The sequence below is a fragment of the Eretmochelys imbricata genome, chromosome 8, assembly GCF_965152235.1.
Source record: "Eretmochelys imbricata isolate rEreImb1 chromosome 8, rEreImb1.hap1, whole genome shotgun sequence".
NCBI classification, from domain to species: domain Eukaryota; kingdom Metazoa; phylum Chordata; order Testudines; family Cheloniidae; genus Eretmochelys; species Eretmochelys imbricata.
The window spans coordinates 72,431,923-72,444,882 of NC_135579.1; the positions used below are offsets into that span (position 1 = coordinate 72,431,923).

A 12,960-nucleotide genomic window follows, 5' to 3' on the forward strand; every position below is an offset into this window, starting at 1 on the left:
ACATTATTGTCAGAATGTCTACGGGAAAGAATTAACATCATTCTTCTAGAGGTTCTCTTTCTTTACTAGGCCCAAGGAAATTTATAACTGAGAAATGAAACTCACAAAGATGCAACTGCTCTCATAATCCAGCTGTTATAAATGCAGCTGTTATAAATATTGCAGGAAAGTTGCATGTGCAGGGTAAATCACCCTTTTTATTAGTTGGAATTTGCAGAGCTAAGTCTCATGATTTTTCTGTCCATGAAAAGGCATTGTATGCTGTGTAGATGCACTGTATATATTGGTGTAATGTTTATATTTAATTGTTCAAGGTCAAATAAAAAAAGCAATGGCACATTTTTCCTATGCAGGAGGCCAAGATTTGTTAAACTGACATCTTCAAAATCAAGTGAACTTCATAATGTAGCCTCATCTTAAGCCCATTATATTTTCATAGCAATGACAATGTTGGATGTCTGTTGCAATTAATATCCAAATGAGAATCGTCTTTTTATGTATGACAGATTTAATGATCTGTGCCAAAGATAAAGAATTAGTAAATATAAACAATAGCCAGGGTTGCAATTAAACTATATACAGGGAACAAGTTTATACTGCATCTTATAATAGCACCTTTTACTTTTTCTGAAAACATTTTAACACACATGAATCAGATTAGCAAAGTCTATAATGAGTTCAAAATTTTAGGGTAACTTATTAAAAAGCATTATCAGTAATGACTTACGAGGAGAGGCTGAGGGAACTGGGATTGTTTAGTCTACGGAAGAGAAGAATGAGGGGGGATTTGACAGCTGCTTTTAACTACCTGAAAGGTGGATCCAAAAAGGATGGATCTAGACTGTTCTCAGTGATAGCAGATGATAGAACAAGGAGTAATGGTCTCAAGTTGCAGTGGGGGAGATTTAGGTTGGATATTAGGAAAAAAAATTTCACTAGGAGGGTGGTGAAACACTGGAATGCGTTACCTATGGAGGTGGTGGAATCCCCTTCCTTAGAAGTTTTTAAGGTCAGGCTTGACAAAGCCCTGGCTGGGATGATTTAGTTGGGGATTGGTCCTGCTCTGGGCAGGGGGTTGGACTAGATGACTTCCAGAGGTCCCTTCCAACTTTGATATTCTATGATTCTAAGTGTCAGGGGGAAAAGCTTGTACTAAATGTTATATTTAAAAACAAAAAACAAACAAACATCCACCCATGCTTATTGCATAGGCCAGAATCAAAGCACACTACTGCCACTGAAGTGAGCCTGGAAAGCATAAGAAGTCAAAGAATGAAGATTTCTATTTCTAACTTTAAAAGAAAAGATTTTGATTTTTCATTAAACTTTTTGCCATCCTAATCTATATTCTGAATTAATGGAGTGTGTAGAAATCTGAAATGCATAAGGGCTGGAAGGTTCAGGATGGTGTTATTTCATGTTACAGTGATTATTTACATGGATTAGCAAAAAGATAATTTTTATATTAATGGATTAAATATATTCCTTGTTGCCTGAAGTTTTATTTTATCCCATTGGCAAGTGAACATTCTACGGTATCTTTGTCTCTTGGTAAAGATTTCTTTTTCTTTGTTTTATGTGATCTAATTCTTCTGTAATGGATTTGCAGTTCACTTTTACTGTGTTAACCTAAGTTAACTAATGAGACAAGATACAACTGTGAAGTGTAATTTCAGAAAACCACAGTACAACAGATTGTCATAAAGTTTTGCTATTGCATATCTATATATTTAAATCATATTACTTTTAAATATGTCTATATTTATCTTCCCTGTTTGAACAGAATCCAGAGCTAGTCCGAAACATCTGTCGCTGGGTTAGACAAGCTGTTCAGATTCCTTTCTTCGCAAAGCTGACCCCAAATGTCACTGATATTGTGAATATTGCAGTGGCTGCCCAGGAAGGTAACAAACTCAAATGCATGTAATTATACTGATTTGCAGCTTTATTGCTCAAAGCAGTAACAAATATTAATAAAAGCTAGAATGAAACAGATTGTTTAAAATATTTAGAGTAAGCATAGTGCTTGCTATTAAAGGCTGTCTACACAATTTTGCTCTCTGTATAATCTAGTTTATTAACATATAAAGTGAATACTGTAGAGTAAACATCTATCTATCTAGAAAGAGCGGTTGGTGATATAGATATAGAGATATAAAAGCATGATTTTATATGTATAATGTGGCCAACATTTATTTACTGTGATGTAGCATTTTGGAGTAAGACCAAATTTTATGGGGTTTTTATATCCATTTTTTCAGTTTTCAAAATGCTCCGTCCTGGTAAATACAATTTGTCCAAACAGATAATAGACTCAGTCAGTTAGGCCCACTTAATAGTTTCACTGCATTTTTCTTTGTGTAACCATAATTTCTTCATTGAGTGCTTGTCCATCTGTGTATGCCACACATGGGTGTGCATGCATGCCATGCACCCAAGTCCAGAATTTCTAGCAAGCAGTGTCCTTTGGCCTGCATATACATAGTAGTTCACCTCATGCTTCAAATCGAGGTCATGAGAGGCAGTGCAAACCAATACCTCTCTAGTTCCTTCTTATTGCCGCGTGGCCTGAGTCAGAATCCCTGCATCCATGGGTTTCTCCAGCTTTTACTATTATTACTCTGCAAATAAATTTGAAAATAGCTTATAGTTCATATTAGTATAGTTAGAGTTCTTAGTATAATAAGTATAGATAGTGTTTGTTCTAAGAGTCTGGGGTGTGCCCGGAGTCCCAAGGTTCAAGAACTGTGTCCTCTCCCGCTACTCCTTTTCTGTGAACAACAAGCACCAATGTTGTCTCTACTGTCTGGAGAGACGAATATTGCTGCAAAATGCAGCATCTGCCACTCTTTTCCATCATAAATTCATGATCTTAGATTAAGAAAACACCTTATGGAGAAGGCTATGTGGCCTCGCTGTGTTTCAAGCCAAGGAGTCCCTCCCGTACATCCACATTTCCAAAGACCTCCAGATACCATCGGAGAAGGTTAAGGACTTCCAACATTGGCTCTTAGATATTCTGCAGCCCAACAGGCCAGAGCAAGGCGGTACTCCCGTTTAACAAGGCTATTGTAAGGTCTGGTACACCTCAGCCTCATGTACCAATATGCCTGAGAGGGCCAACAGGCACTATTTCATCTCCGTCAAAGAGGCTGAATTTCTCTTCTCCCCCACCCCAGCACCCAACTGCCTGGTGGTACATGCAGCCAGCGGAGAGCAAGGTTGCAGCATCCCAAGACAACTCCAGCTGATAAGGCCTTAAAGAGGTGGGACCTTTTAGGGAGAAAGATCTTTTCTTCTATGAGCTTACAGTTCCATATCACCAACTATCAGATCTTGTAGGAACATCTCAACTAGAACCTGATACCTTACTACAAGAAAACATGGACTCATTGTAGACAGCCAGACAGCTGTCTCAAAAGTCTTCAGGTATCCCACTCATTTTGGATAACCTTCAGTTTTCAAAGAACTCGGGTCTTTCCATTAGCTCACTGCAGGTCCATCTCCTGGCAAGCTCATATACTGTTTTTCACAAGAAAAAAGTCTTTCTTAGATTGCATCCTAAATTCCTACCCAATGTTATTTCAGAATTTCATGTCAACTAAGCTGTTCACTTACCTGTATTCTTCCTGAAACCCCATGCCTTTGTTAAGGGGAGGAAGCTCCATTCTTTCCATATCAGACGCTCCTTATTAATTTACCTGCGGGAGACCAAATCTCTCAGAAAGTTTCCTGGTCTATTTCTCACCATAGCAGAGAGGTTGTGAGGACAAACTGTATCCTCTCAGAGGATCTCCAAATGGGTTTCTGGGTGCATCATCATGTGCTACAAGTAGCTCATATCCCTCCAACTGGCAGAATAAAGGCATATTCCATCAGAGCATAATCTGCCCCTGTTGCATTACTGCAGGAATTACCATTGCTGGACATATGCAGGGCAGCTACCTGGAGTTCCATTCAGACTTTCACTAAACATTATTTGCTAGTTCAAACTTCCACCCTGGATGCAGCTGTGGGAACTGCAGTTTCATTTCAAGCATCTTCCTCACCAGCATCCTTGCACCCCCCTCAAATCTGAATACTGCTTGTCTGGAATACAGATAGGGACCAGCACTCAAAGAAGAAATGGAGCTTACTTACCTGTAACTAGAAGTTCTTCAAGTTGTGTGGTCTATATCTGTATTCCACTACCTACCCTCTACTTCAAATCCTTCTGGATTTGCGGTAAGAGGAGAAACTAAAGGGACACCAGCCAATGTTTCCTCTTATGCCCTCAGTCGCATGAGATGAATTACTGCGCACGTCTGGGCCAACAGACACTGCTTGTTAGAAGTTCCAGACTCAGGCACATGGACCACACATCTCTAAGAAAATCCAGTTACAGGTGAGTAACCTCCATATTCACAATGTGTAATAAGATTATGGTCCAGATCCACTAGCATAATACGGTCCATTAGCCAGTATAGCCAGTCATGAGAGCATCATTTCAATGCAGGGGGATCTCCAATGCTGTAGAGCTAGTGTGACAAATCCTATGTCTCATCGAGCAAAAGGAGCATGGCCAAGACCAAGAGAGATCTGTTTTAGGAGTTCCTATGCTCAACTGTCTTACTTTTTTGAGGGGACTAGCTCAATACCTAGCCAACCCAGGATTGGTTTTAAAGCCCCCTCCTGATTTGCACTGTGCTCTTTGGCCTCAGATGGGGATCTGGGCCTAAATATCTAACAACTTTACTTTATTTCTATGTTCATTTTCCTCTGTTGTACTTGTACAAGATGTTTAACAAAAAGTGAGTGTTATTTCTTTCCCAGGTGGTGCAGATGGTGTGACAGCCACGAACACTGTGTCAGGACTGATGGGACTGAAAGCAGATTGCACACCTTGGCCTGCAGTTGGTGGAGAAAAGAAGACCACATATGGTGGCGTGTCTGGTAAGTGTTGCCTTTTTGATCCATAATGCTTCCTTGGAGGCTGACAAAACATCGGGAGGTCCTTGTAGTGGGCTTGAATATCATGTCTGCAGTAGTGCTGAGTTCTTAAAGCTCACTGATGGTCAATGTTTCTAATAGTCATGACAGATGGAACAGATTGAGTGTGAAGACTCCTGTGTTGCCCTTTCCTTAATGGTAAAACACTGCAACAGAACACTGCGATAGGGTCACTGGTGAGGGAGGAAAATCTCTTCTCTTGTGACCCACAGTTTTCCTAGAATTTTTCATTCTGTCACAATTGTCAGGCCACATGTTAGACAGAGGCTAATGAAAGGGCATTGTAAGGGAAAAATATAAACATTCAATGCAGTATGTGTATTGTAGACTGAACCTTTCTCCTACCACACTGAAATCCACTTACGATAAGTCCTTTTATTTTCTCTCCACCATGATAAAAACAATATATCACATTTACTAAATATATGCATATTGTATATCCTGTTCCTTTGTAATATTTATACTTGTGTTTCAGTGTGATGATTCAGGATTTGATTTTAAAACCAGCAACAAAAAGTTGTATACTCACATTCATTGCCTATCCTCACTAATGTATTAATCTGTTGACCTTGTGCACGCTGTCACTGTGACAACAGGAACTGGGTCTTGCAAAGACAATGCTGTGAGCTTCTTGACTGTACTGGCATGAAGATTAGTCTCCATGGTGATAGAGAAAGTGGTAAATATACATAACATAATAGCATGCCACTGTTCAAGTAAAGCACTGCTGAATTGATCCAAAAAATGTATTTGGAGGAAATTGGACAGACCAAAAATGCTTTATTTCATGTAGTTATGTTATACTTCGAGAACATAGAGGGTCAAAGACAATGGGTTGTTTTTTTAATTGACTTTAATGTGTACAAATCATATACGGTGGTAAATTACCTGTTGCCTTGGATAACTAAATAACATCCAGAAGTTTTTAAGGGCACCTCTATACTACTGTGCAAGGATTTAAAAAATCTGCTTAATGTATAATGATTATTTCATAATGACTGTCAAACAAGGTATTAAAATATTATTGATATGCAGAATGGAGGATGCAGAGAGAGAGAGAGAGAAGATACACAATGTTAGGGGTTGTAGTACTCACTAGGCTTTCTGTCAGCCCATTTCAATTTTTCCAGACTGCCATGTTGACAGCAAAAGAAAAAAGGAGGTCACAGTGGGTGCTGTGCATTAAAAATTAATAAAAGAACTATTACAGTAGTATTTTATATAACTAACACTATTCCCATTTTCTCGTTTAAGCTGCAATTTCTGAATATTCCTTCCTACCATAAGTCAGTCTAATAAAACCATAAAATTACAACATTATGAAAAGTGTGTCCTTTGTGTCACAAATTTAAAACATGAATATTGTGTAAATTATAGCAGCACCTGAATGCTCAGTTGTACCTAAGAGCTTCTCAGCATTTCTATATTTTCATGCTTTATAATTCTGCTATAAAAAATCACTTTTGGTATCATAACAGATCCCAACCTGGGAGAAGTTTGGGTTTTTAGTTTAAAAACATACATATAAAAAAGGGTTTTTTTCATTTCTCAAGCTATACACATATCAAAAGAAACAGAAGATAGTGGTTTGGTTTGGGATGCAGTCTTACACTCATAGCACCAACCTGAGTGTCTTTAAGAAAAAGAAAAGGAAAGGAAAGGAAAAGCACTCAACCCAGTCAGTTTGGGTATATTTTGAGAGTACATCTGTGCAGACAATTAAATAAAGTTCCCTGGACTATAAATAACATCACTAAGGTCCCAATCCTCCAACTCACTGTATGCAGGAATGCCATAGAGCTCCAATAAAGTCAAGAGGGCTATATACAGACATAGTGATACATCTGTGAATCGCAGGACCATGGCCTAATAATGTACAAATGTATAAAAGTGCTAAAATAATTCAGAAGAGAACTAACCAACTGTCTTAATAGGAACATAAAGAACAGAGGGAGTATGTCTAGTTCTTAGAGCAAGAAACTAGGAGGCAGAAGTCTTGCGTTCTATTCCTAGAAGCTTCAACAAGGTCCTGTTGTGTGGCCCTAAGCCAGACACTTGACCTTTCCATACTTTAGTTTCCATGTCTGTTAAATGGAGATAAGACCACTTACATGCCTATAGGCTTGATTTATATTATTTTCTTTTACATTCTATGCAGCCGTACAGATTTTTGTTGCTCTTTCAAAAGTAGAAAAAAAACATCAGATCATCTTTTGGGGCTAAAATTTATCTTTGACGTAAGTCCAAGTCAGTGGTGAATATGGCCCATTTTCTTTACAAAATTTACAAAAGCAAAATACTTGAGTGATTACTGTCTTTTTAGAAGATCCCCACCATACGGAACATACACACTAGTTGTGGAGAAGCTGTCTGAATCATAGATATTAGAGATGGAAAGATCCTATCTTGTGGTCATCTAGATCATCTCCCTGCCAATACATGATTGTTCCCTGCAAGAGATTATGTGGTGCTTTGTTCACTCTAGTTTGAAATGGACTTGTGGTACTTCTTATCGAGGGTTTCCCCTCAGCAGGGATGTACAGTGTAAGGTAATATGTCCAGTTGTTGTGTTTTCTATGCTAGTACTGAAGTTTTCCATGCATGCCATGCTCTAGTATTTTATTATTCTTGTATTACTGAATGGAATACATTATTCTAATAGAATTAGCTCCAAATTATACATTTACAAGTTTAATAAAAACCTACATTACAGAGTGAATGGTAAAGTCTGTCAATGCCCTTATCCAGATGTGGCCTGACTTTTCTACTTCCTATATAGAGGATAAAGGATGTGCTCTGACTATGGTGAAAACTGCAGAAACTTCTTTTGTGAACTGTTCCCATTTGGCTATCTCTCTCTTTCTCTGCCTGGTACAGAAGTGACTGCATCTGGAAGGGCTGTAATTACCCATCCTTTCATGGGAAAGATCTCATTTGAAAGAAGTTATATTTTAAAATTCCTATTAAAGAATTAGGGTGTGGAAAATATTTTCCTTTGATTTATTTAAAAGGAATAAAAAGGCCAATCTAAACAGCTGTTTAGAGAATTCACTGCCTGGAATTACAGGGTAGTCTCAGAGATGTGCTTCTGTCATCTTTTTAAATCTCTTTCCAGAGACAGCAGTTTAATAATGTTCCTCTGAAAGTACAATTCAAATTGGAGTTGCTATATTCAGTGTTAACTTCCCAGGTGCTGAATGGGAAATAGATTCCTGTTTTAAGTGTTATTTAATTTGTTTTAAATTGCTGAACATCAATAAGCATTTTTGTTTCTCTCATTGTACTGTATTGTTGATTTGATTACTTTGACACTGGAAACTACTCCTTGGAGGTCAAATCCTAAACCCAGATCACAGATGAAATATAGTAACTGGGCTTTATGCTGGAGAGGTCTATGGAGTTCAAGGAGAAAGAATCCTTCCCTCACAGTTTGCAGTAAAACACCATTGCTGCAATGCAACCACAACACAGCTCTAAGGCCAGAGTATACCCATAGTCTCCTGTGCCACCTCTTTAGGGAGGGAATAACATTATATTCATCCTAGGGTTGCCAGGCATTCAGTTTTCGACCAGAAGCGCCCAGTTGAAAAGGGATCCGGGTGACTCCAGTCAGCACCGATGACTGGGCTCTTACAAGTCTGATTGGTGGTGCAGTGGGGCTAAGGCAGGCTCCTTGCCTACTCTGGCTCCACACGGCTCCTGGAAACAGCCGGTATTTCCCTCTGGCTCCTAGGTGGAGGCACGGCCACCGGGGCTCCGCTTGCAGCTCCTGCCCTAAGTACCAGCTGTGCAGCTCCCATTGGCTGGGAGCCATGGCCAATGAGAGCTGTGCGGGCACTACCTGCAGGTGAGGGCAGCACGCAGAGCCACTTGGCTGTGCCTCTGCCTAGGAGCTGGACCTGCTGACCGCTTCTGGGAGCTGCCTGAGGTAAGCGCCACCCGGAGCCTGCACCCCAACTCCCTGCCCCATGTTGGAATCCCCTCCCGCACCCTAACTGCCTCCCAGAGCCTGCACCACTCACACACTCCAACCCCCTGCCCCAGCCTTGAGCCCTCTCCCACACCCAAACTTCCTCCCAGAGCATGCAACCCCACACACTCCGAACCCCTCAGCTCCATCCCCACACCAGAGCTTGCACCCCCAGCCAGAGCCTGCATGCACCCCAACCCCCTCTCCCAGCCCAGAGCCCCCTGCACCCTGAATCCCTCATTTCTGTCCCCACCCCAGAGCCCACACCCCCAGATCAGAGTCCATACCCCCTCCCACACCCTATCCCCCTGCCCCAGCCTGGAGCCCCATCCCACACTCCAAACACCTCATTTCTGGCCCCACCCCAGAGCCCTCACCCCCTCCTGCACCCTAACCCCCTGCCTAGCCTGGGGAAAATGAGCAAGAGTGGGGGTGAGCGAGCGACTGAGGGAGGGGGGATGGACTGAGCAGAGATGAGGGCCTTGGAGAAGGGGTGGGGCATGGGCCGGGACTTGGGAAGCGTCAGGGTAGGGGCGGAGCAGGGGTGTTCGGTTTTCTGCAATCAGAAAGTTGGCAACCCTAATTCATCGACTTCCTTAAATGAGATCCCAGCAGCTGCATACTCCCTCACACAGTGCAACTGTATGGGTCAGAGCCTCCCATGTTTAGTGAAGGGAAGTTTCTCCTAACTGTTAAGGGAACAATACTGAGATCTGGGACTACTCACATGCATTAAACTGATCATGTGTGCTTGCAGGATCAAGACTATAGTTTGCTTTTATAAGACATTCAATAAGCATTTTAGTATTAGTACTTCCTGTACATGTGCAATATTAAATATTTTTAAAGTTAATTCTTATTACATGTATTTGCACAAGAAATAGTTATGGCTGGCTCTGAGAGAGATGTTACAGTCTACAATGTAAATAGTAAATAATTTGAAAATTGTGTGTTTTATAGGTACTAGAGGTGTTAGGTGTTTTTCCTTTTAAACTTAACTTTAAACAGAAAAAAAATCTGAAATTTTGCCATAAGCTTTCACATGGTATTTACATATTGCAGATGTGTTTTGTTTATATAAAAATACAGAGTACCTGTTATAGGCAAAATGAAGTGGGTTAAGAATAAACTTTTGAGGTCTCTGGCTTCCTGTCTGCCCCCAGGTCCCCGCCCCCAAGCCAGATCCTTAACAATAAATTTATAACACCATGTGCTGGACTTCAGCAAAATACTGCTGTTAAAAGTAGTTAAAAAGCTAAAACCCTACACAATGTGCTAAGTATTTACCCCTTAATGTTACTGTGATAAATATTCTGGCAGTATTCTACAGTAATGCCCTGAACCCATTTTACAATAGTGATATTGCCATTACTGTAGAACACTGTAATATTTTTATAAGGTTACTATAATGTTGTTTTATGTAACTATAATATAGTGTACTAAAATTTATGTTTGTATGTGTGTCAGTATAAGAGAGAATGACAAAGGTATAGCTTTGTTGAACCTTTACAGTAAATTTTTTCTCATAAGAACTATGGCTGACCATCAGGAAATCTTGGAAGGAACATATCTATAGTAGGTTCAGTTAACAGATGTGAGAACATATAATTGTTACATTTCAGCACTGGTACCTAATTTTAGTTACCTTTCAAGTAATTTAGAGGAGCCGTCTCTTTTTATGAGAAACATGGTGAAACACCAATTGTGTCTTTTAAGGAAACACAGGGGTTACATATTCTATGAAATAATTGGCATTATTAATAGGAACATATATTCTAATCTATTTAAATGTATAAATTCAATTGAAGGGGAGAAAGTTGAATGTAAAAGTAGTATTGTTTTTTATTTTAAGTCAATGACACATCATTAAAAGAAAATCTGAAAAAAATAAGAGCTTTCACTTTCATAATCACATCTTTCTCAGTGACTGGATGGTGCTGATTTTGATCAATAGACATTAATCGAAATCTGTCTATCATTGGAAATAAATAATATATGTATATACACTTATGTTAGCATAAATATACATTGAGAAACATGTTAAAGAGTATATATTAAAATGTATTTAGAGAACAGTGTAGAACAGAAGTACAGAATAAATATATATTAGAGCTTTAATTTGGGGTTATTATTTCTGTTATGTGTAGCTCAGCCATTAAAGTCTCATTTACATATATTATGTACAGATTCACAAAGAATTCTCTTTTTTCTGTTATGTCTTTGCTGCAGCCTGATTTCTCTCAGTGTACTGCTGTCACTGGTCTGTGCAAAAGAGATCAGAGCCCTAATAATAGATTTTTGACAGTGAGCTCGCCTGCTACCTGCCCTACACAAATCCTCACTGTTCATGTTTGCTTCATGGCAACAAAGCAGACAGAAGGAAAATGCCAAGTGCTGAGTTTGAGGTACAGACCTGCCGTAGCTTGACATTTCAGCAGAATAGCAGTTTATGAGATGCATAATTTTTCATCTGGGACTCAGCTGCCATTTTCATAGAAGCTTGCAGCTCATCAACTGACTGGAACTAGGGCAAAGGTTTACAACGTAGATCAAGGTCTACATCCTTTCCATAGCCATTTTTAAAATAAGAATTATTCTTCAGATAAGGTCACATAACTGAGCATCTTTTTCTTTCCACTTTTAATATTTCCTAGTATATTTACAGAAACTAAAACATTTAATAAATATAACCCATATTTTTAATAATCATTTTTAAAAACTAATTCAATTTATCCATTGAAGGACTAAACTAATCATCTATTAAGAGTGAAGCACAGGTGTTTGGATAAAGCATTTAAATATGGGAATATTTCCTCTTTCTGTTCGTTTCAGAGAGTTCATGCCTAACTTGAAATTAATAAAAAAAACCTTTACTCCAAAAGCAAAGTTCATCTGGCTCGTATCATTGTTATACACTGAATTTATATTTTCACATATTTGTGCACAGCTACTGCACTTGGAAAAAATGCTGTGACTTTCAGCAGCAGTTCACCATGTCGCAGTCTCATCTAGAACAATGGTACAGTACGCTGGATTAATTAACGAAGCCTTACAGAGAACTGATTTCTCAGTATGTCAAGATTTCAGTTTTATGTTAAATATTTTCTAAAGGCCAGACCCTTAAATCTCAGGGGCTGTACCAAGCAGTGAGCTGTGAATTTAACCATAGGCTAACTGCTAATGATAAGGAAAAGAGTCCAAGTTGAGGCAGCTGTAATACAGTCATTGGATTAGGCTATCAATCACTCAGTTCCCTGAGGAACAGGCAAAGAAGACAAAACAGAGAAAAGGGAAATTAGGAAAGGAGGGCATGACTAGAATGAGATTCTTCAGCAAGTTTATCTGTTAGTTGGTTTGAATCCCCCAACTATCAGACAGAACGTCCAGTGTTGTTTTCAGATTTAATGCAATGTATTTGTTCCAAACCCCTAGAAAACTATCCAATCAGCATTAACTATTGCTATTCTTTACAGGATAGTTTTTTAAAGTTGCAGCAAACAACAGTAGTTGGTCATACACTGCTGTTTTCATAGAATCATAGAATAACAGAGTTGGAAGGGACCTCTGGAGGCCATCTAGTCCAACCCCCTGCCCAGAGCAGGACCAATCCCAACTAAATCATCCCAGCCAGGGCTTTCTCAAGCCTGACCTTAAAAACTTCTAAGGAAGGGGATTCCACCACCTCCCTAGGTAACGCATTCCAGTGTTTCACCACCCTCCTAGTGAAAATTTTTTTCCTAATATGCAACCTAAACCTCCCCCACTGCAACTTGAGACCATTACTCCTTGTCCTGTCATCTGCTATCACTGAGAACAGTCTAGATCCATCCTCTTTGGATCCACCTTTCAGGTAGTTAAAAGCAGCTATCAAATCCCCCCTCATTCTTCTCTTCCGTAGACTAAACAATCCCAGTTCCCTCAGCCTCTCCTCATAACTCATGTGTTCCAGTCCCCTAATAATTTTTGTTGCCCTTCGCTGGACTCTTTCCAATTTTTCCACA

General features: G+C 39.5%; 1 protein-coding gene across 1 annotated transcript in view; it reads left to right on the forward strand.

The window, feature by feature from the left end:
- The window catches only part of DPYD (dihydropyrimidine dehydrogenase), a 502,649-nt gene that overhangs the window by 394,000 nt on the left and 95,689 nt on the right, over positions 1–12,960 (forward strand). The window contains exons 17-18 of the mRNA XM_077825357.1: positions 1,784–1,904; positions 4,813–4,932. Of these exons, the coding sequence (XP_077681483.1) occupies positions 1,784–1,904; positions 4,813–4,932 (241 nt within the window). The remainder of the gene's footprint in view (positions 1–1,783; positions 1,905–4,812; positions 4,933–12,960) is intronic.